The sequence below is a fragment of the Temnothorax curvispinosus genome, unplaced genomic scaffold, assembly GCF_003070985.1.
Source record: "Temnothorax curvispinosus isolate PA1 unplaced genomic scaffold, ASM307098v1 QBEX01001931.1, whole genome shotgun sequence".
Classification (NCBI taxonomy): domain Eukaryota; kingdom Metazoa; phylum Arthropoda; class Insecta; order Hymenoptera; family Formicidae; genus Temnothorax; species Temnothorax curvispinosus.
The window spans coordinates 352,711-376,294 of NW_020211711.1; the positions used below are offsets into that span (position 1 = coordinate 352,711).

The 23,584-nt window shown below is 38.7% G+C and overlaps 5 protein-coding genes across 15 annotated transcripts; 3 read left to right on the plus strand and 2 right to left on the minus strand.

Annotated features, from left to right (window-relative positions):
* The first annotated feature begins 160 nt into the window (after positions 1-160).
* On the plus strand, positions 161-5,667 carry LOC112468717 (zinc finger protein 85-like). Its single transcript, XM_025038021.1, has 9 exons — positions 161-1,606; positions 1,923-2,371; positions 2,438-2,716; positions 2,799-2,985; positions 3,070-3,318; positions 3,518-3,742; positions 3,828-4,172; positions 4,259-4,419; positions 4,511-5,667. The coding sequence occupies exons 1-9, from the start codon at positions 1,259-1,261 to the stop codon at positions 4,686-4,688; spliced, it is 2,421 nt and encodes an 806-aa protein (XP_024893789.1). The 5' UTR covers positions 161-1,258; the 3' UTR covers positions 4,689-5,667.
* Positions 5,668-6,539: 872 nt separating this feature from the next.
* LOC112468720 (exodeoxyribonuclease-like) lies at positions 6,540-9,293 on the plus strand. Of its 3 annotated transcripts, XM_025038031.1 has the most exons (9): positions 6,540-6,718; positions 7,205-7,266; positions 7,518-7,542; positions 7,626-7,841; positions 7,926-8,052; positions 8,127-8,270; positions 8,455-8,598; positions 8,720-8,900; positions 9,058-9,293. In XM_025038031.1, exons 1-9 carry the CDS (start codon positions 6,641-6,643, stop codon positions 9,173-9,175), a joined length of 1,095 nt encoding a protein of 364 aa, XP_024893799.1. In that variant the 5' UTR covers positions 6,540-6,640; the 3' UTR covers positions 9,176-9,293. The 3 variants fall into 3 exon arrangements, with proteins under 3 accessions (XP_024893799.1, XP_024893800.1, XP_024893801.1); XM_025038032.1 differs by lacking the exon at positions 6,540-6,718 and adding an exon at positions 6,726-6,863 and having other exon boundaries at positions 7,518-7,841; XM_025038033.1 differs by lacking the exon at positions 6,540-6,718 and adding an exon at positions 6,726-6,844 and having other exon boundaries at positions 7,518-7,841.
* A 188-nt stretch (positions 9,294-9,481) lies between these two features.
* On the minus strand, positions 9,482-10,518 carry LOC112468723 (40S ribosomal protein S19a-like). The gene is made up of 3 exons (XM_025038036.1): positions 10,414-10,518; positions 10,178-10,248; positions 9,482-9,920 (listed from the first exon to the last, which is right to left on the minus strand). The coding sequence occupies exons 2-3, from the start codon at positions 10,246-10,248 to the stop codon at positions 9,527-9,529; spliced, it is 465 nt and encodes a 154-aa protein (XP_024893804.1). The 5' UTR covers positions 10,414-10,518; the 3' UTR covers positions 9,482-9,526.
* A 100-nt stretch (positions 10,519-10,618) lies between these two features.
* LOC112468724 lies at positions 10,619-11,672 on the plus strand. Its single transcript, XM_025038037.1, has 2 exons — positions 10,619-10,970; positions 11,147-11,672. Exons 1-2 carry the CDS (start codon positions 10,853-10,855, stop codon positions 11,362-11,364), a joined length of 336 nt encoding a protein of 111 aa, XP_024893805.1. The 5' UTR covers positions 10,619-10,852; the 3' UTR covers positions 11,365-11,672.
* Positions 11,673-11,711: 39 nt separating this feature from the next.
* LOC112468719 (transmembrane protein 268) lies at positions 11,712-22,380 on the minus strand. Of its 9 annotated transcripts, none has more exons than XM_025038024.1 (7): positions 22,326-22,380; positions 21,788-22,213; positions 19,873-20,477; positions 18,811-19,191; positions 18,445-18,612; positions 16,073-16,268; positions 11,712-12,944 (listed from the first exon to the last, which is right to left on the minus strand). In XM_025038024.1, the coding sequence occupies exons 3-7, from the start codon at positions 20,473-20,475 to the stop codon at positions 12,862-12,864; spliced, it is 1,431 nt and encodes a 476-aa protein (XP_024893792.1). In that variant the 5' UTR covers positions 20,476-20,477; positions 21,788-22,213; positions 22,326-22,380; the 3' UTR covers positions 11,712-12,861. The 9 variants fall into 9 exon arrangements, 8 of the variants coding, with proteins under 8 accessions (XP_024893792.1, XP_024893798.1, XP_024893791.1 ...); XM_025038030.1 differs by lacking the exons at positions 21,788-22,213; positions 22,326-22,380 and adding an exon at positions 21,438-21,565 and having other exon boundaries at positions 18,811-18,904; positions 19,010-19,191; XM_025038028.1 differs by lacking the exons at positions 21,788-22,213; positions 22,326-22,380 and adding exons at positions 13,808-13,885; positions 21,438-21,564 and having other exon boundaries at positions 12,855-12,944.
* Between the last annotated feature and the right edge of the window lie 1,204 nt (positions 22,381-23,584).

Sequence of the window (23,584 nt, forward strand, 5' to 3'; positions counted from 1 at the left end):
GTCGCGAAATTAAGTAAAGAAACTGAGACTGCAGTCCACTTCTCTTTCCTTCAATGAAGAATGATGAAGAAAGAAAGAAGAAGGCTTCAAAGCATTTATTATAACATCAAATGGACTGCAGCCTGAATGAAGCTGCAAGAGATCTTCAACAACTGCATCGGCCATCTTGAGTAATGCTGAAAGCGAAATTTTCAGAGAAGGCTGAAGGTGCGAACGCTGGGGAAACTCTAATCTCTAATGACGAAACGACAACGAAATCTTGAGACTATTGATGTTTAACGTGAGGAAGGTGAGTAGACAGATTCCCGGAAGTAGTTGGCCGTCACCCCGCCGGAACAGCCGAGATCTCGGATTTCAGAAGAAGACAACCGGATGAAGGTCATATCCTAGGTCTAAGGTGGTGGCTGCTAGCTTTCTGGCGAGAGGATCAGAGAGAATCGCACGGAGGATCTCGCCTGTCGTCTCGCTTGTCGTCGTTGACGTCACGATCCTAAAACGGTTGTCGCGAGAAGGTGTCCCATTTCTCGCTTATCCGCAGACGGCGACGGCGGCTCCGAGCTCCGATTCGAGCAGGCTCGGGGCCCGAGCAACAGCAACGCCGAAGAGAGTGAGAGAGAAAGAGAGAGAAGGGAGGAAGGAGTGGAAGAGGCTGAGGAGAGCTGGCGAAGCCGAAGCGAAGAGTGGCCGAGTCAGCCGAGTGCCGAGTGGCGAGTGGCGTCCGCATACTCCGCATGACGCATGGCGAGGAGGAGCCCTGATGCGAACGGCCCCGCGCGAGAGTCTCGCGAGCGCTAGGACGACGCCAGGCACCTTGCCTTCTTCCTCGCCTTCGTGGGGCGGGATGTCCACGGGACGTCGGTGAACGGCGAGCGAGCGTGCGCGCGCTCCTCCACGCGCGTGGAACCGGTTCGGGTTCGCGCAGCTCCGTTGCTCCGTTGCGTTCACTGACGTTCACCGAGGAGGCGAGAAGGCTGAGCGAAGAAGGAAGGTGAAAGCGAAGTAGCCGCTAGCCGCTCGATTCCTCGGACCAGGTGCCAGGTGCGCGCGTGCTCCTCGCAGTCCTCGCGTTTCTTCCCGCGCGAACGTCGCCACTCGCCAGGGCATGCCCGCGCGAGCGCGCCCCCCGTGCCCCCCGGCCGTCATGCCAGCGTCGCGCACGGCGCGGTTCGTCGGCTAACCTCCAATTCGCGGATCGCGGAGTCTCGGGGTCTCCGACGGGGAACGGCGTGGCTCCTGAGCTCCTCACCTTCCCTTCGCGATGAACGTGAATTTCTACACGATGGCCGCGGGCAGCAAGTGGGACAGGGTCTGCCGATTGTGCTCGGAGGAGAGGAACGAGATGCTGCCCATCTTCGGCGACGAGGGTATGCAGCGCAGGGTGGTGGAGAAGCTGCGCGCCTGCCTGCCCGTGCTCGTGTACAAGACCGATCCGCTGCCGAAGCAGATCTGTCAGTTCTGCGCGGCCAGGTTGGACGACGCGTACGAGTTCAGGCAGTACTGCCTGAACGTCTACAGGAGCATGCAGGCCGTCTTGCTGAGGCACAAGCAAACGGAGTCCGCCCAGATATACCTCGACGCGATGAAGAACTCGTCGGATCCTTGCCAGGTTCGTCAAACTATAATCTGTCCAGTTCAACACAGAAGATAAATTACTTTATGTTATAATTTTGCAACAAACTAAATGTGATATAATAGCACATGTTTTTTTGTATTATATATTCTCGTTTTAACACTGGCGTCCCGCCTTTATTTGCCTTACAATTTGACAGCACATGTACCAAAATTATAACATTGATATAATGTAACTGTGATGCTCCGTATTGACTGGGATCTTCGGAGAGATAATCGCAAATGTTTTATTGCAAAGAGAATCAATTTGCATAGCAGATGCCTTCTTTAACCGTTGCTATTTCAAACGCCAGGTACAGCTCTGCAAGGAGAAGTCTAGAGCTCCGCCGCCGTTAGTTCCTTTGTCAGCTACCCTGCCCTTCGACGACTCGGCGACACCGATCAATCAGGTTATCCAGGATGCCTGCATGGAGACCTTGTCCGAATTGCCATGCGAGGTGGAGATCAAGGAGATGAATATGGAACCAATTTTGAGTGCCGAAACCGCCGTTAGCGAGACGTTGAACAAGAAGCGCAAACTGTCGGAGATGTTTGGCATGGATATACAGATAAAAGCGGAGTCCGATATGGAAGGAGCGAGAGCTCCTAAATTGGACTATCAAGTCAAAAAGGAAGAGAAACGAACGAGTATTCTGGAACAGGTACTGACCGGCAGTCTGACGATGAACAATCATCAGCAACTGCAGTCCGTAACGAAGTTAACTTCCGAATGGTGGTGTGCACCTTGCAACAGTTATTACAGGTACGTGCTCTGTAACAACGCTCTCGTCGTGGATTCGCTTGGTAACAAAAATTTATAAATTTGCAGAACGAAGGACAGTCTAATGAAGCACATGCAGTTGCACTGTCCGCGTGTGTATACCTGTAGAAAGTGCTCCGCATCCTTCGAGTCTGTCGAATTCTTAGCGAAACACGAAGCCAGTAACCATTTGAAGGTCGAGCTGGATTTCACGGGGAACTTGAATGATTGTGATCAGTGCGAGCGGCAGTTCGTACGTTGGGAAATGCTGAAGCAGCACAGATTGCGCGATCACCTGGCCGAGTCGACCGAGATTGGAAGTAACACCTGGTGTTCATTATGCAATAGGTACTTTGCGACTTTAAGAGATACATTCGTCTTTCACAAGCTGCTTCTCTCAATATTTTAAACATATATTCGTGTTTTTTAGATTTTTCCCTACAGTAGAATCTTATCAAAGTCACGTTCAGTTACATCAAACAAACTCGATAGTGACGCAGAAATTGCCATCTTCGGAATCCATAGTGACAAAAATAGCGGAACGACCGAGAGAGATTAAACGAGATGATCAGTACTACGAAAACGTAAAATCTCTCAGGTGTCCTACTTGCGGAAAGGTAATGAAATCACAATTAGATTTTTATATGGAAGTCCTACGTGTTTCACATGCTTTATGATTTTTGTATTGTCTACTATTACAGAGATGTACCCAGCAGAGCGCATTGTCGAATCACATGCGCACTCATGAACCGAAGAAGCACAAATGCAACATTTGCGGCCGGTCGTTCGGACTTCTTATACGCCTGGCTGGACACAAAATAGCCGAGCATAATGAACAACCACTAATGACACCGACCTTGTCGGCAGTCGAGCAAGAGGAGGCCTTAAACGCTGAGAGGGAAGCGAGAGAAGCAAGGGAAGCTCGCGGTGCCAAAAAATCTTACTCCGAGGTTCGTTCAATCTCTCTCCTCTTCGTGATTAGAGATTATTGTTTGCTTGGATCAATACTCTAATTTATAGATTTTTTTATATTTATTACCTTGAATTTATTTATATTTATTTCTGAGTACTCGCGTTTTAGACGTTGAATTTGTCGTTACGATACTTTTAATTCCTGATTTAAGTTACGATCACTTTTTTTATTCACAGGTAATGGAGAGGAACGACGTCCCGGTAGACGATGAATCTCTAACGAAACGCATTTCTAGTGGACATAAAAACGTGGCGAGATGCGGCATTTGCTCACAATGGTTCAGCGACCACACGACAATGTTAACGCACCTGCAGACGCACTCGGACAATTCCCACAAAAGTTACATGTGTCATGTATGTAAAAAATCGTTTAAGGAACAGTCGCAGCTATCAAAGCACGAGGTAAGACTTCCGGCAAAACTATTGTTACGTATTATTATCCATTGTCGTTGCATTTTTTAAACACGAGCTACCTCCTGATCGGTAGGCTTGTCATAAACGCCTAACGCTCGATAATGCCTCACTGTACACATCCGCTGTTTGCAACAAATCATTCATGGATAAGGCGCATCAAAAGACGCACACGGTGGATAAAACCTATCACTGTGCGAAGTGTAATAAAATCTTTTTCAAAGAAGTTACGCTGCTCGCCCACCAATGCACGGGCGGAGCACTGCTTGGAAAGAAAGTCGCCGTGAAGTCTCGGCAGAAGACGCCGTCTCACGTTGCCAACAAGACGTACAAGTGCTCCAAATGTGACGCGACTTTCATGAGCTCGCAGTCGCGAAACGCACACTTGAAAATGCACGCCGAGTATATGCGCGGCAGTACGGTACGTAACGGATAACACCGCACGACTCTAACCGCACATTATTCGCGATAACGGCATATATTATGTGGCAACGTTATGTTTTACAGATGCAGACACCCGAGATTAAAGGTGTAGCGGATGACGAACCGATGCCAAAATTGCGTCCGGAGACGCTGGAATACATATCTCCTATCGAGCCAAAGGTTGAAATTAACGAGCAGAGTATCCCCCCACCTCTTAAACGGACTCTCATTAAAACCGTCAACGGGTAAAGAGATGTTTCAAACTTGGAAAAATGTTGTGTGTTATTCTGAAAAGTCTAATTCTGTACGACATGCTTATTATTATTTTTTTTTAAGGTATCGGTGCGGTGTATGCCAGTCACCGTTCGTGTTGAGGGATCTAGCCGTGGCGCATTTGAGATCCGCACATCCCGTGATGCCATATCAGTGCCCTTATTGTAAGAAACGCTTCACGACGCAGTACACGTTTACCCATCATATCAAGACGGAGCATCCCGACGCATCCGAGAAATGAAGATCGTTTGGATCACGCTGGAAGAAATGGACAGATCGAAATTATATCACATCATGTGCCTCGTATTATGTGTGAGAGAGTTCTGTTTATACATTATTCAGGGAAACGAATGAGGCGTATATAGATACGGCCCGTTCTACGTCGATTTCCGATTGTTAATTGGCCTTGAGGATTTTTCTATTACATAACTGCAGACGTACAACGTTAAAGTGTTTGTTACGCGAGGCTATTGATATTAGTACTTACACTGAACGTGCCTGTACAAGTGCTTTGTTTTACAACAATTATACGAACAATCCGCGACAGATTTTCAACGAAATCTTGCTTGGAAAGAAACAGTCCCCCCAAGTCCCAGAGCGATGATAAAACGAATGTCGAGCGCGAAGATTGAAACATTCGGTCACGGTCACGTGAATCATAGCGGCGAAACCTATCGATGATAGAAATTCGATCGCGCAATTTGTACCATATGATTTGTATTTTAGATTTAACTGTGTATATTTCAATCGTGACGTTATACAATGTAATTACAGTAAATACATCAGGAGCCCTGAAATCTCGATTTACTCCAGAAACGTTACTACAAATGACAAATGACGTGTTCGATTTCACAGTGTCATTATAAGTTATTTTGCGTTCTTATGGTTCCTCAATATCATCAACGGCGCGACATAAGGGAGTAATATCGAGAATTCCAGGATATTTAATTCGCGTTAAGATACATTCCCTTTTAAGCGAACGTTTCGTACATCCATGTTTACGTCCTATTTCGTGTTTACGGTTTTCATCGTTGCGATTGCCTTACGATGCAACGCCAAAGTCTCTCTTCGAGGATACCGAAGACCGCCGTCGTCGCGAACAAGCGAAGAGCCGGCCGTTTCTGACGCGACGGCGACGTTGTGTAATTTAAGTGTACAATCTTTATAAGTTTATTTTATATATACTTGATTTACAATAAACTATTACTGAAAATATTACAGATCCCGGCCCGGAAAGTATTCTCATGCGATTATTCAGTACGTCGTACATTGAAAGACTTGGATTAATTTAGGCGCGCGCGACGTTTATTTAACTTTGAACATGCCTAGTTATTCATATCCAACTGGCAATCGATTGTATATGTTCATAATCTGTAAATCAATTTACGATGGTTTTCCTACACTTTTTGCGAATAATGACGCTAACGAGATAGAATGAATTAGATACATCTCATAGCTATAATAACGGGTGGAAAGTATGTCTAACAAATTAATAGCATTCTAGAAAATCATTACTATGTCGCAATAATAGTTCTAAAATAACTATTCAAATCTTCCGAAAAGGTAACTCGACAATAACATTCCCATTCCTATGAATCTCCTGTAAAATATATGAATGTTATATTTCAAAGAAAATTCGTAAGCACTTGCGTCATTCGATCATTTACTTAGCTCTACAAAATGCTACCTGCAACATTTCTATTTATCTTTAGATGAAATTGTGGGAGGAAGTCGAATTCGTACTACCGATGGCAACGAAATGATATCCGCAGAGTTCAGTTTATAGCATCTTGCAACTTGATTCATATAAGCTGCAGTTAATTATCTTGTTGAATAATTGATATAAAAAAAACCTAAATATTAAATGAAATGTAGAAGAAAACAAAGTATGAGATATAAAAAGAAATAAAAAAAAGATTAGTAGCATCAGGAAGTAATGTTTTGTATCATGTAGTGATGTAATCACACTTTTTGTTGACAATGTTGTTTACTGCAGTGCAGTTTACATACACAAAAAGAGACACGAATACTAATAAAGAGCAAAGGTGTTATTTTTCCAATACAAGTATCTCTTTCCATCTTCGGGGTCGTGAACGGTTGTCAGCAACAGCTGAAAATCAGTTTTCCAAGAGGGGAGTTTGGAACCCCCCTGTACCCTGTACCCCCGCCTAGTGCTGGACTACTGGATGCTGGATGGCACTAAATTTTAAGTTGTGGAGGCTGAGTCGCGTCGTTGCGTCCCTTCCGGTCACACGTACGGGAATTATTCAGGTCTGTAAAAAAAGAAGTATCACGTAAATTAGCGAGCTAGCGTTGTCCACTCGTCCCACTCTCGTCCCACGTCGTCCTTTCGATCGCGATTCGGTCAGGTTGCGAGCCGGAAGACCGGGAGAATCGGTTAGGACGGTTAGACCCGGTTAGACGCCACGACTAGGCTATGTGTTTGTATTTATCGATCGGGGACAGACAATGAAATCTTTTATAACTGTGATGTGTTACCTGTGACGCAGTAACGATTTCACGTTTATATTATTTCCGGCGACGAGGCCAAGAGCTCCGGAAGTTGAGCTTTCAGTTTATACAAATCGTACTGACGTGTTTATTTGACATTGTGAATAACTGATAAATATATACATCACCGGGATGTTCCACTTGCAATATTGATTTTATCGGGTTTTGAAAGATTATTTAGTAGCGTTGATAGAATTCGACAGCCATTAAATACTAATACTGTTTGTATCGTTGGGTCTTCCTTAGTATTCTCTCTTCGCAAAGAGCAGGGTCTCAGCATGCCACGAAAGCGTCTTAATAAAGCAAAGGTATGTACACATGATTAATTATGTACTCTACAAGCGTATAAGCAAATGTATTTAATATTTTTGTATGTGAGTTTGATAATGTACAATTGAATCTTTTAATTACAAACTTATTAAAGTATAAAAAATAATTGATATTATCTAAAAAAAAAATGTACGTTTAATTGTCCATCAGATAGTTATGTCACTTGCATTCGTAGTTTTGTACATTAAGTAGCAGGCTGTACATATATCGGTTTTTTCCTTGAATTTAGGTTGATTCTCCCAAAGCTAAACCTGGTAAGAAAACAGAAAAATTAAATGAAAATGGAGCTTCAGTTAAAAAACGTGCGAATGATACAAACGATGAACCTACCCCAAAGAGGCTGAAAACCGATTCGAAGGGATTAAAAAGCGCCGACAAAGGTGATTCATCTACCGCGAAGAAGGCGAAGAATGAACCCAAGCAGATGCTAAATAAAACGGATACGAACTTGGATGAGATAGATTTTGGATGTACGAAGTTAAACGAGGAAGGAAAGAAGTATAATCTGAAGATCTGTACTTGGAATGTTTCTGGGGTCCGGGCTGTTATCAAAGTACATTTACTGTTAAAATACATCTTTTTGTTAATTAATGTATTGTACTTGTAACGATCCTTCTGTATTTATGTGTTTAATCAGAAACATGGAGCTGACTATATTGTAAAAGAAGATCCAGATATAATTGCTTTGCAAGAAACCAAATGCGACAAGGATAAGATGCCAGATGAAGTCAAATTGTCAGGATATCATCACTATTTTCTTGACAGTAAGATATATTTTTTAAAAAACTTGTGCTGCGCGCATACGCAAATCACGTGATTAATAAATGTGTTTTGATAGGTAAGAAATCAGGTTATTGTGGAGTCGCTTTGTTTAGCAAGGAAAAGCCGATTTCTGTGAAATACGGTTTAAATGATTCTACCTTTGACAGCGAAGGCAGAATGATCACGGCGGAGTTCCCAGAATTTTTTGTGATTAATGTTTGTAAGTTACACCTTAATAGGTCTCTTAAGATAAACTCCGCACTTAATATCCTATAATCATAAAAATTGAACTATACCTACATGTAACTCAATATATTACATGATACCTTCTCCATAATGCAATATCTCTAATTTGGCCAAAAAAATATTACTTCAATATTTAATAATAGAACATAATGTAACAGATGTGCCAAATGCCGGACAGAAGTTGGTGACATTACCAAAAAGATTGGAATGGAATAAAGCATTCAAGAAATGGATTGAGGAATTAGATCAAAAGAAGCCTGTTATCATATGCGGCGACATGAATGTAGCTCATCAAGAAATTGGTAGAGTATCAGTGTTAGATTCATTTTAATTTTTTAAACATGAAGTATCAGTAATTCGTAAATGTGAATGGAACAATAGAAATAGTGAAATTAACATTAACTTAGTATTATTGATTTCCAGATTTAAAGAATCCCAAAACAAACACTAAAAATGCTGGTTTTACTAAAGAAGAACGAGATGATATGACCGACTTTTTAGCTGCCGGATTTGTTGATACCTTCAGATTATTATATCCCGAAACAGAGGGTGCATATACATTCTGGTCGTATTTTGCCAATTCACGCGGTAAAGATATTGGATGGTAAGTATACGAGTTATTTTTTGAAGCTCTTTTGTATAATTATGATGTGTATACATACATATATATAATGTGTTATATAAATCGTAATGTTTTACATCATTGATTATAATTGAATAGATCTAAGAAATTATTAATAATTAAAATTTTTTATGCATAGGCGACTAGACTATTTCTTGATATCAGAACGGATCAAAAATAAAGTGTGCGATAATATTATAAGGAAGCAAGTTTATGGCAGCGATCATTGTCCTGTAATACTTTACATTAATTTGTAATTTGTAACAATAATAAATATGTAACACGTTCCATTGTATGAAAACCTCAGAGTGAAACTTTTATCGTGTGTGAATGCAAACTTATATAAACGATTAATTACATTTTATTTTAAAAAAAGTATATGCCTTTTATTTGTGCTGTGATACTGCACGGGACATTTTTCTAAACCTGCTTGCCCTGCAATTTTTATCCAGGTAAAATACGCATCCTGACAAACTTTAACTTTTAATTCTTGGATATTATTCAATAGATTTTGTCAGAGCGATAAAATTATATGCAGTTGGGTATAGTGAACAAAGTTTAGAGATTTTTTACATTTTTTTATTTTATTTTATTACAGAGGAAGAATATTAAATCACAATTGCTTCTTGAAGCTTAAGCTGTTTTTTGCTCTTAGCTTTAACTTGCGCAGCGATACGATCCAGATCCCTGCGACCCTGACTGGTCAGCTTGCGTCCACCGAGAGGTGCCTTCTCAATGAGCTTCAGCTGCTCCAGGCTCTGGAGCGCTTTGCGCGCGACGCCGCCGGCCGATCGACAGAAGTGGCTGGGATGAGTGCCGTTACGTTTGCGTCCACCAAAGATCTTCGTGACCGCGCCGACTCCAATGGGACTGCGAATGTAAATGTGACGCACTAAGGCTGCACACCTTATATAGTACCAGTCGGGGTCATAGGGTGCCAACTCTTTGAATTTGGCCGTCTTTACGATGTCCACCCATTCTGGCACGCGCATCTTGCCGGTCCTAAAATTTTTACAAATATACAACGTCAAATATAACTACATATCTTGGAGCGCTGAATAAGAAATGATAAATAATAATTTTAAATGACAAAAATTAATGAAATATTAGATTATGCAAGTTTAAATTAAATCGCAAGTGCGAGATGAATTAAATTAGATTCTAATTTATTCTGCTCATTTTTCTTATTTGGAGTGCTTCCAATTTTAGGGAGTTGTACTTATAGGTTAGATTCTAATTATTCCATTTATATTCCTTACTTTTTCAGAAAGGCTGCAAAGGCCTTCACGAATTTCTGCTGGTCCACATCTTTTAACGTTACAGACGGCATCTAGAAAGAAAATTTAAGTTAATATGACGCAATTAACGAAATAATGTACAGACGAACCACGTGGATAAGTAAACTAAATTCTTCTACATTAACGTTCTAAACGTTCTAATCTCATCGATGATTTTGATAATCTAAAAAAATCAAGTTATTAAACTGATTACGCACGTTTTTATGTAGATTTTCTGATTTCCTTCGCTAAATACGAAATTGTTCTATCACTTCGACCCGTGTCACTTCGGTACTGTCCTCGTCCTGAGACTCCTGAGTTCTTCGCAGCTGCACTGTGTTACGCTTTCTGCACTTAAAACGAGATAAGTGTATTTAAGACGTTGGAGAGAAAAGGAGAAAAGTGTAAAAGATTCAACAATAGAGAACAGGTCCACTGAATTGTTGCGCTGTTTCTACACCACGAAGATCAACAACGTCTAACGTCTGTCTGTCTGATTGATTTTGCTTCAGTAGTTCAATCAGTTTAGTGGATATTTTCCATAGTGATACAGCAGGAACAGTTAGGAACGAACCTACAATCATCTTCATTAAATAGGACGGGATTAAAAGTAAAGGATAAAACTGGCATTTTGATCCTTGTATCATTATTGACACGATGATGTTCACCAACAAGAAAAACAGCTTGCCACCGAGGCCCCACATGCCAGACCATAAACACATGCTGGAGGATCTGGACAGAGCCGTGGTGGACGACGTAGCGTTCAAAATCATAAGTAAACATTTGCGATATTCATGTTGAGTTAGCTGTTGCTCATTTTAAAGTCTTCTCTCGTGAACACTTGACTTAGGAACCTGCGGAAAAACTCGCGTTTAATTTCTCTTTATATTTCACATTTGATAGCCGAATCATTCGTTCATTTGTTCAATATTCTTACGAATGTAATTACAGGTGATTTGTGCAAAAAGGAAACCTACGGTCCGACGGGTACTAACAACTCTGACGATATATACAAAAAAGTGAAAACCTATTTGAATACCAAACAGCAATTGAAGCAACTGGAGTGTACTTTGAAGAAAGAGGGACAACAAATGCTCGCAGACAATGAAGAGATAAAGAGGCTTGCGGACGATATTAGGAAGCAGGCGCAAGCCGCTCTGGTAACATAATGGGAGAAATAAATTCATATTTGCGAGGGTATGCTAGTCACATGGCGGTATTGAGTTTCAACAATTAATTCGTCTCGAATCGAGAAACTACGCTAAAACGATTATATAATTTATTCCACAAAATTTTGGCCATTGTCAATCTTTAGCCAATAATGTTTCTATTTGTATCTTTATCTGGAGCTCCTTAGAACTTCTGCTTATTTAAAGTAAGTAGACGAATTCATCTGTTACATAGAAAATATTTTTGAATTAATAATTCAATGTAAATTTGATTAATGTCTGTGATTTAAAAAAAAACATTCGCCAATATCTTGTATAAAGTACATTGAATAAATATATCCGTAATGTCGTGTATAATAAATATTTAATGATAAAATCTTTGTCAATAATCTTCTTATGTTCTTAACACTGATACGCGTTTGCGTACGCTCATACGTATTGGTACACTGAACAGTATATGGTTACACAGATTGATACGCTATTAAATGGTTCGTATTTCATAGAACAATTTCAACGAAATTTATGACAAGGCACAATAACAACTTAACGTCTAGCACTACTTGTAGCACGATGCTACGATAATTATAATTATCACATTTATGGATAACATTTATAAAGATTTATGATTTGCTCTCGCCTCCTGCGTGTAAAAACTTACGGGTTACTCTTACATTATATCTTTATGTATTAAAGATATGCGAAATAGCCCAATTAAAAGGAACCGTACGATAGTCCTCAGTTATTCAGAGTTATCAAAAATTATTTTAGATAAAAATTGCACTGTATGTTTTACTTGATCGAATAACATGATAAAAAAGGTGAGAATTATACATTTTTATTGTATATTTTTTAAATGTTTTCTATAGCTCGTATTATAGTTTTCTTATGAAACGGCACACTCTTCGTTTGAAATTTTTTTTATAACTCTTTGAATGAGAGAGATTATCGAGTGTTGCCTGTTAAATGTGCGGCTATCTTTACACATGTAAAGATATTATATTATATTAATTCTTAATTATATACAAGAAAAATATATTGGTACGAGTAACGATATTTATACCTCATAATACTGTATCGTGCGCACAACTATTTCAGAAAATTATTTCATTATTTCTGCGAATAGTTTCCGAATAAGAGATCAAGCAGTTTTAACCGATAATTTAAACCACTAAAACACTGTATGCCATTGAGCAATATATTAAAGATAACATTTAAAAAATGATCAGAAGCTCAAAAACAGATTAGTTATTGCTGATATCAAAGAATATAGTTATAAAAAATATATAGGTTTATAAAATCTGATAACAATATAAACTCGCTTAAATAGCTATTCTAAAAAAAAATGCGCCAACGAAGGTATACAATTAAAGTATACAATTAAAATTAACGCGCAAATAGCTTTCTTTGTACATGTAACGGTATGTCTTGTTTTATGATATATAGCTCTCTATAAATGTAAAGGAAATGATATTATATCAACACGATCTGTAAGGGAAACTAATGGGAGAAACTTGGTACCATATCAAATCGGCTCACAGGTTCATTAAGGTAGGCACACCACGTAAATCCTGGTGGATACCCTGGAAAAATCACGTCGATAGATTAATATGTATTAATAATAACAAAGATGCAAACGCAATATGCGTATCCTGACATACAGCTTTCTTCACTAAATTTATACGTATTACACATAGGCTTATTATATACAAAATGTATCAGTCAGACAACAAAAACGTCAATTTATATTCAAATATATGACAGTACTTAAATTTAATTTTCTAGATATCAGGATACGCATATAACGTTTAAAATATAGAGTCGTAACATAATGGTCAATAAAGGATATTTTCAAATTAAAAAAAAAATCAATTGTTAATATGTTGGTAGTATTTTTTTTTATCTATACTTAAGACTCGAAAAAAATAAAATAGACATATGTGTAGAGGAGCTGAATGCTGAAACTATCAGGATGAGGCAGCTAAATAGGAGTGTTTTGTAGTGTTTTAAGTATTTTTTCCCTTTTTTATTATTTCAAACAATTATTAGATGTGCACGCAAATTCCCAAGTGATCACTGTGATCAGACATGCAAGGCAGAAAATAATTGGACATAAAATTAATGAAGTAACAATAGCAATAGAATTCTTCTTGATAATCACGCGACACGCACAAACCTTTCAGCAAATTGGATATCGTTGTGCAAGAAAAAAAATTATCCATCTAGTCAAAGTGCATCTAAATTTAGAATTCAATTTTTCCCCTGGTATGTTAAGTGCAACCGAGTTTAGCAATCAATTTAGTTGTGTTAGAATTTGAAAAAAAGCGTATTATATTTACAATCGTGTTTCATGTTCTGATATTAATATAAAATTTCTTGGGTTTTATTCAATTAAAACTGTATCCACTAGTGAATGTGTTTTTTAAAACTTAATTAATGTACTTACATAATATTAGAGATTATTATTACGTGCTGATGATATGCGGATGAGGTAATATACTGAGATTCATCATCTTCCGTCCGGCTGCATGCAAGGAATCCCTCAAGATTAGTATGTTAGTTACATATTAATACATATTACACAAATGTTAATACGAGCTCCAAGACTGCGAAGACAGAGACTACGTTTACACGGCCCGTTTTACGCCAAAGTTATAACATCGATGTTATACGTGTAAACGTAGTCAAAGATTAATGTTTAATCATCGCTTTACTGTTTTCTCATAAAAATACACGGCATGTTAAAGAATAGACATATGTATATATTTTTATTCCACAACATTTTTAACAATCATATAAAAGTGCTTTACAGTTTATATATAGGAATCGGCGGTTCTGTACAATTATAATTTTGTAGTGGATTCTGCAATAAGTACTCTGTAAACACAATATAAAAGTATATTACATCTTAACTACGACTTACAGCTATGCAGATTTTAGGACGGATATAAGTGATATAACAAATTTGATGTCTCGTGTATATCTAATACATTTAAAATCGCGTGCGTGCGTGCGCGCGCGCACGACAGTGTGATGCCTACAATGTATCACTAATTTGTGTAGCAGTACTTATAACATAACTGAGTGAATCACTTCGTTGACTATTATTGAATAATAATTTCATCGTGATTAGCTGCTCTTTACAATAGTACATGTACGATTGCACTAAAGAAAATAGACCGAATATGTATAATGCTTAGCCTAAAGAAATCCCAAAATATTCTTAAAAACATTAACATTAAATAATTGTTAGATTTTATTGTCTTGTGGGATTCATTTTTATGATCAAACAATACACATTTGTCGAGCTCGCTCTGATATAATATCTCTGTATATCTGCACAATATACCCTGTTTTTATTATAAATACTTTTAAAAGAATTGGTGCTTTACCTCAGACCTATGGCAAATGTAATAGACTCGAAAAAAATTTCTTTTAAAGCGGAAACAGAAACGAGATAAACACGACGAACAGTATATCGAGTACGACAGTGTGTTTAGTTCTTATCATACTATTACTCCCTGTGAAGAGGGAACTCCCAATCTTAAATAATGACAAAATCTTTAATTAAATTATATTAGTCAGAAATAAACAAACGCAAGTTATGCGCGCCTTAGGAAAAAGACAAATAATAACGTTAACTTTGAAATTGTGGAAAACAAATTTTACCTTCTAAAATGGTGAACAATTTCGTTTACTCTTAGCTCAACTTAGCTCAATGTTTCAACGCTATGTGATTTAAGATCTGAAAAGTATGATCGAGACACAATTTCTTCTTTATTTTCAGTATTCCTTAAAATTATATTTTGGAAGCTGCGAAGTATTATCACGTATTATCATATAACACATATGATACGATGTATACAATATATATATATATGATTTGACATGTTATTTAATGACGCGATCAAGCGTAATTGCTAATTGCGTGTGAAATTAAAAAAAAAATCGATATTGATATCTACCAATATCGTAAAAAATTTCTCAAAGATTGTAGTGCAAGTAAAAGCAAAGCTAGATATAAAGACCATGATATGTGAATATATATATATAAAATAATATATAGAAAGCACACATATAATGAAATTCTAAATAATAACAGATATAGTGTAAGAAACATTTTTCACGATACATTAACATCTATCTTTAAATGCATTGTGTGAATGCATTAATTTTTCAATAAATTACTAGCACGTGGAATGTGACATAATAAAGATAGATAGTCTCAACGATCGTTTCAACAAATTTTACTCGAATAGAATATATATTTTATATTAATAAAAATATTGCACGATTATCTCGTATTTTTACGGTATGATAATTTTCGGTGCATAAATTTCCCATCCCATTAAATTGCATTCCATTACTGCTATGTAACGATAAAATAGTACAATTTAAACAAAATACTAAAACCACAAATAAGTAATTATACTGCAATACTATATCAATAACGTAATCATTCATTACGTTGCGCTTATAATCTATTAACATCGTACTTTCACAAGTATGATTGAATTAGTCATTGCGTAACAAATAACTGTACAACATTAAATCGTTTAAAGTGTCAGAGACACATCAGCGTGGTTTCTTTCTCCAAAATTTTTATCGTATGATTCTAAAGTGCCCTTTTTAAAAAAAGTGATATCAGTCTCTATTGGCAGTCATCTATTAAAGTCCGGCATTAGAAACAATTTACGTAACGTCAACTTGCCTCTCGGCTTGTGTTTAAGATGGTCCTCAATGAATTGACAAGGGCAACGGGCGGAGACACAATGGCGCGGTGAAACAGACAGACCCGTAACGCCTCTATCACGTTCCTGCGAGTCTATAACCAGATCAAGTCTGCGTCGCACGAAGTGACGTGCCCATCGAGACGCATACCTCAGCAACAGCAACTCCGCCCGTTCCTGTCAACACACACCATCATCATTCAGTAGAACCCTTCGCCTGACGCGAAATAATAATGTGTGGTTTCTCTTCCACACACCTTTTTCTCTTTCAATTTTCTGTCAAGAAATTATCAAATTTGTTTAAGTCAAAGTTTAAGTACAAGTTAAATGTTATATATCTTTATCATATATATAATTATTGAGAACTGATATGCATAAATAATGTCCTTTAATAGTATAGTTCGCGTAAATAATTGTCTAATGATATGTCTCTGACATTATGGTTGATAATAAATTTTTGTCATAAGTGTTTTGTTGTATATAAAATGCGTGTTACCAAATTATTTGTTCACCATTTTACAGGTATATTTGTCTTTCATAATATCATATATATATATATTATATATATATATATATATATGTATAATAATATATTTCATCAAGATCAAGATCGTTAAATATAATTAGGACTAAAAAGTACTGATAAAAAGAGGAGACTACTGCTAAAACATTAGTCGGAATAAATGAGAAGGCTTGATAAACACAGCCCTAAAAAGTTTTCTGAATACTGTTTGCTTCTCAAAGGAAACAATTTGCTGGAATGCTGAAATATATCGAAATAAAATAGAAAATATATCCATTGCTTTCTATCTCTATGGATTATATTAAGCCACAAATCTTTTCTTTAATTTTAACGTTAAATGTGGTGGCATGTGATCTTTACATAAATTTTTATCTTATATAAGTAAAACGTGTGTATAAACACCACATTTAGCGTTAAACGGAATGTAAATACGAGTCTTGATCTGAAAACGAAAAACGATTCTGCTCTATTCTCCATATAGCTCTATAATTATATTAATCTCAATCTTTGAGTCAGATTGCTACTTATCATGTAGGTACTAGTTAGTTTTGATATTTCTGGATAAAATGTTAAGTACATTCAAAATATTTTAAAATGAAACGCATATAAATGATATAAAATCAATAAACGTAATTCCTAAAATAATATAACAAATACAATAATAAGAAACAATGATCAAGATGTAGAATAACTACATCACTATGCTCGTAAGCATATTAAAAATTAGTTTCAATAAAATTTATAATAAAATTTTTTTAAAATTTTTATAGCACGCAACAAATGTCTAATTTAAATTAAAAAGCTGCTCATATATTGTGCGTTTTAGCTCATTTTTATATCAATAAAAAGATGGCCACTTTTATGTTAAACACAAAATTAATCTTAAACAAAAGATTACGACTTAAGTTATTTGCAAATCGATAAAAGTATATAGCAGTTTTCTTTGGAAGCTATTTATATTTATAGTGATGCGCATTCGAGAGAATTCAATTCCTCTCCTTGAATCTCAAGAATTCAATGAAACCTTCGTGCACGAGCAATTGTGAAACCGCATGTATATCTTTTTTATAAGCAGCATTGAACAATCGTATCTCTCAAATGCCTCTGTCTCTAAGAAAGCTACTCCATCTAGGACAAAAGTCTCTGCCCTGAACGCGTGGCTTATTACGTAACCATTCCTCTATATATTGACAAGGACACAGAGCAGACGCTAAATGACGCGGCGAAGAAGGATTTCCACCCTCCTCGTCAACTGTCCAATCCAAACGTCGACGCAAGTAATCCTTCGCCCAACGTTGCACGTAACGGCAGAATACTTGTTCATTTTTACCCTGGTAGTTTAATGCAATGCACAATAAAAACATTTAATATAACTTATTGCAGTCAGTAACGTCGAATCTCGCGCGTAAGCCGAATTTATATAGCAATTAAGGCTCATATATTGAAGAGCTAAGGGTGTTTCCAATGTCACGAATAAAAATTCTTTTTATCTACATTCTGTACTTATATTTAAAACAAAACAAGTATATGTTTACACTCTTTGGAAGAAGACAGAAAAACATCAATGTAGAAAGCAAACTAAAAAGAACGAAAGAAAAGCTGCAACTTTTTGCCTTATTTCACACATTGTCACATTGATTTACAATGGAGGAATAGCGCTTTTATATTTAGCTCTTCAATATTTAGCCCAATTAATAAAATATTCAAAATATTAACGCACAACAAAATAATTTGATAAAAAAATTGTTGTTAATTAAAATAAAATCAAAAGCATATACGAAATATAAAAAGTAATTTAGCCAAAAAGATTAGTAAGATCATGCGATTTACCTGTTTACGAGAGATTCTTGTAGTGGTACTGCCTTGTATAACAATGTCACTGTCATCGATGTCCATACGCTGTTGTAATTCTCGTTGTCGACTTAAATCGCTTGCATCATCGCCACCAATTACTCTACCTTCGCGTTCTTCCCGTTCTATTACTTCCTGTAGCTTTTTCTGTAGTCACAAAATGAGCCATTATATTAGTCCCTTACGGATACATACATGTGTAAATAGTTAAAAATTATAATTCAGGAAAATAGCGTTACTTCGTGTTCACGTGAATATTTATTTAACTCAAATATTCTTTTATGTCAAATTTTATGTAAAAAAATGAACTATATTGAATTATACCCCGATAAAAGCTTCACTTACAACGCAATCTGTAGTATCAAAGTATATAAAACACAGGTTGACTTTATGGCAGGATATCTTCCCTCTGTCGTCCAATCCCAGCAATATTTTATGCCTTAATAAATGTTTGTTAACTTGAGCCATACATTTCTCAAGGTTGTGATTGAGCTTTATCTTGATGAACATGCAGAAGAATATTGCGGCTGCATTCAGGACTAACCACATAACACCGAGTCCGAACAAAGTGAGGCCAGTCACACCGGAGAACAATAGACCAAGCAGCACAACGAAGGCGGTAAATATCCAAAGGACGAGAATCCTCTTGTAGCAAATGTTATACATATTGAAGCGTACATCGTTCACAAGTAACTCCATTATGTGAACGTAATCTTCCACTGTAAGCTGCAATACATCTATTTCATTAAACTGCTGATCACTTTATTCCTTTAGAGAGCATAAAAGAAAGTGCGAGCTAATATTTCTATATTAAATATTTTAATATTTCAAATTCCATCTTATAATTTGTACATACGTAGAGTATGATAAAAGTGGATCGAAGATCTACTAAATCTATCTCATCAAATTAATAAATATGTATATGGAAATGTTATTATACGCTTAAATATGATAGGTGAGAGAATTTTATATTAATAAAAATAAAATTATGACATATATTAAAGTAATATCATGTAATAAGTTACTAAATACATTGATGCTGAAGCAATCGCTCAAACAAAAGTTCTGGAGTTTGATTATCGAAAATGTCGTCCTGCATACTCAAAAAATACACACGACACTAGGAATTTCGAGTGAAAAAACATTCGAGTTCACCGTGATGAAAACAAAATATCCGAAACATAAAATTAATCCCAATATAATTAAAGATAAACAAATCGCTATCTCTAAAAGGAAAGAAAACAACAATAAATTGTTCTAAATCAAAGTTCGATGCTCCGTAGAGAATAAGAAGCTCACAACCCTTCTCATAAAAATCGCAATTATACCGAGATTACGAGGTCAAGCCCCGACTCGGGCCGTAGCGCCATCGAAGGGGGAAAATAGATATGATAAATTTATACGTACGGTTAATCCCTGCGCCATCAATTCCTCCGGCACCAATTCCGGCCTGAATCTGGCCGGGGTGATCCACGGCCACCTAGTATTCACTGGCAGGAGAGTAACGATGGTGTCGCCGTTGGCGAAACCCTGTCTGATGTTTCCGATCGACGTACTTATAACGTTGCTCGGCGCGTTTCTCCCGTTGGACACGTCCCGCAGATCGATGGTCTTCAGAGAGGCGCTCTTGGCCTCCGTCGATGCTCGAACGTCGGACGGCAACTTGAGATCCGGCGTCTCGGACGTGATGGAACGACTTAAACCTGATCTATCTAAGTTAATCTGGACGGATTCGGTTGCTATCACAGCACCTCTATACTCATTGGTTCTCTTATCGTTAATATCAGGCGGGTCGATGCTCTTGCCGATTTTGTCGACCTGCACGGTAACTGACTCGGGCTTTATCACGGCGGGTGCGCTACTGTTGGTGGCTTTTCTCTCGGCGCCGGTAGCCACCTTCGAATCTGCCTCCTCCTCAAATTGGACCCACGTCCTCGTCTCCGCGGCCACGCCAGAGGAATTTGCTGCCGCCAGTGCCGACGCATTGTCAGTTGTATCTTCGGAACTCATGACTGCGGAAAATAATGTGCATATAAGAATTTCAGGGATAATTATTTGCTTATATTACATTATAGAATAGATTTATCAATTTTAATCCTTAAATGCGCAATTTTTAGTATATATGCAAAGCGTCTTGTCGATGCTCCGTGTACTCTGTTCGTTCGAATTGAAACCACGCGGCTTTGCATGTAAAGGGCCTTCTCTGCCTGTACTTCATCGATCGTCCGCTATTATAGGACAAAAAGAATAAGAAAGGGCTGCAAGAGTTAAAAAGGTTCAAATTAGTAAAGAAGAATCTTTTAAATATTTCTTAGGATTCCTTAATCAGTCCTGATTTATTTAAAATTTAAAAGAACGAAAAATTGCACATTTAAGGATTAAATATATTATTTACAGAATGTAAGAACAGCAAGTATGTATAAACAGCGCGAAAATATTGACGGAGATGAATCGCGATCGTAGATACGGTCTGATAAAGGCCGACGTTTCGTACTCTCAATTTTCAGGCTCGTCAGCTAATTAGCGGCGCGCTTAATCGGCACTCATCGGCGCTCGTCGGCACGCGCGCACCGCCGATTTCGCTCGACTAAAAGGGAGTGTCCCCGGAACGTGAACATGGAACCCGCGACTCCCGCGAGACGCGAGACTGTCATTTTCACGTGGAGCGTTCCGGCCGCGGGAATGACGACGAGGAATCCGGTCGCGCGATTGCCGTCGAGCGGTCGCGCGGCGGCGGGTCCTCACTCCCGGAAGTCCCGGCTCGATCGGGCGTCGTCCTCACGGGCGCGGGGGCGATCGCCCCGGACGTTCCACGCGCGAGACTCGGACGGACCTCCGTCCGGCGCGGACCGTCCGCGTCTTCGACGCGAACGAGATAACGGAGGGAGAGAGCGCGCGGAATTCGCGGAACGACGAAAGAGGAGAGAAACTAAATCCGGTGCGCGTCCCATCCACGCACGCGGACAACGTACCTGCTGCGATGCGGCCTGTCTCATGCCCGTGCGAGCCGTAGAGGTGCGCTGTGCGCGACGAATCACGAAATCAAGGTGCGCGACATCGGGGTACGGGAACGACGGCTGGGCGCGATGCCGCGATGGACGGTTGGGGGAGGAGGGAGCGGGTGGGCGGGGGAGGGGTAGAGAGGGACGTCGGCGATGTAACGCGCGCGGGAGGGGGGGGGGGGGGGGGGTAGGGAGAAGGAGGCGCGACACGAAACGCGGCAGCGCACACACGTGCCTATATACGCGCGCGGCCCGTGCACACACACCTGCGCGCGATTCGCACCGCGCGAAAAAATTCCGCTTGAATTAAATCTACTTACGAATATATGAAACTTTTGCGACGAATTTTAGCGCCCTCGAGCCCTTTCCGCGCGACTGTCAGCGGATGAAATCCGAAGGAAGGCTCTCGCCGGGGGCACGTCTGTTTATTATCGTCGCACCTGTGTGTCTGCGATTGCAGCTATATTTGCATTCTGATTACACACTCGTTACGTATCTAGTCGGAGCTGCATATCAATACATAACAGGATTATTTGCATCTGATTATGCGCTTCGAAATTATACGTTTCTCTCTGTGGTACTGCTGACATGTACTTCTGTACCTGTTCATCCTATTACGTTCGTCGAATTAGTCGAGGGATATTATTGTGTGGCTCTCAAATGAATGTATAGCGATTAATGTGAAAATACAGAGCAGATGGAGTAGAGCTGGTTAATTTCGTTAATCTGAATTTCCCGATTACCTGCTGAAATTACAATTTGAATGGAAGAATATTAGAGACGGGAATCCAGGTCGACACCTAAAGAAATGGCGCCAGCGCTTTATCGGCGAACACCTGATAACTTATTATCAAGTACCTGCGTCAAGTCTGTTCGTTTTTATTGCACTTCATCTATCCAAACCTCGCACTGTCGTTCGTTTCGTTCGCTATATAAAGACTGTGTTGCATTTTCCGACGCGCCGCCTGAGAAAGTGCAACTCAACTACGTCGTATCGCTCGGTAACCGCACATGGTTTGCGTCCGTGCTAATGGTTCGTGTCCGAACTAGCCAGCTGGAGGGGATATTCTGGCCGCGGCGGCCGCGCTTCCATCTTGCGTATTCCAATTAATAACGAATTACGATAATTAAAATTACAAAATTAAGATTACATTCTTCAAAATTATTACGAATTTTGTATCTCATAATTTTGAAAAATATAATCGTAATTTTATAATTTTAATTTTCAGATAAATGTCAAATTTTGCAAGCAAGAAGCTATTATTTGAGCGTTGATTCAAACCTTCACATTTATGTGAAATTTAAAATAATTAACGATAATTTTTAAAATGTGAAATTCTATAGATAAATAATAAACACCGTTATTATCTTAATCGTCTTCTGTTGATTTCGTATAATATATCCCGGCATTAGCATCATACAATTTTAAATTTATTACGCGTTTCCTTATAATTCCTTATTACAATAATTTTCTTATAAATAATGTTACATATGGAGGGGTAAAAGCCATAGTGGTGTAAGTCAAATTTTTAAAAATATTGTCTTGTATGCATAGATGCAATTTATATATTGTATAGAAGTAACATAGTACGTAAAAATCAATTACACTTACCACTTTCTTTCAGGCTGCTCTGGCCGCAAAATCCACCTCCACCTTCGGGTCAAATAGGAGTCTCGAGCCACATTGAGACTCGTGACAATGCAGTGTGACTTCATCCATTAAGCAAGAAAAATTAAGAAGCCATTTCGGCTATATTGCATTAATTTTACGACGTTGTTGCAAAATAGTCGAAATGTTTCTTGACCTTTCTCGCTTAATAGAAATGTAATTGCTAAAAGGAATTAAAAATTATTCTCTACCTTTTTTTTTTTTTTTTTAACGTGGTGGAAATCTTCGAAAGACTCCCCCGCCCTGAGGAAGGGAGGGGGAGTGTCGGATTCTACGCGCACGCGTACCACCGTTACGAGGGGCGCTTCAGAGGACCGAAATCCCCTGAGCCACCCTCAGCGTGGCATCGCGCGCCCATAGCCTACCGACTAAAACCACCACGAGCGACCCTAACACTAAACGCGCCCGACTTTCTAAGCGGCGGGGTGGTGGCCCCCGTTCCGCCGGC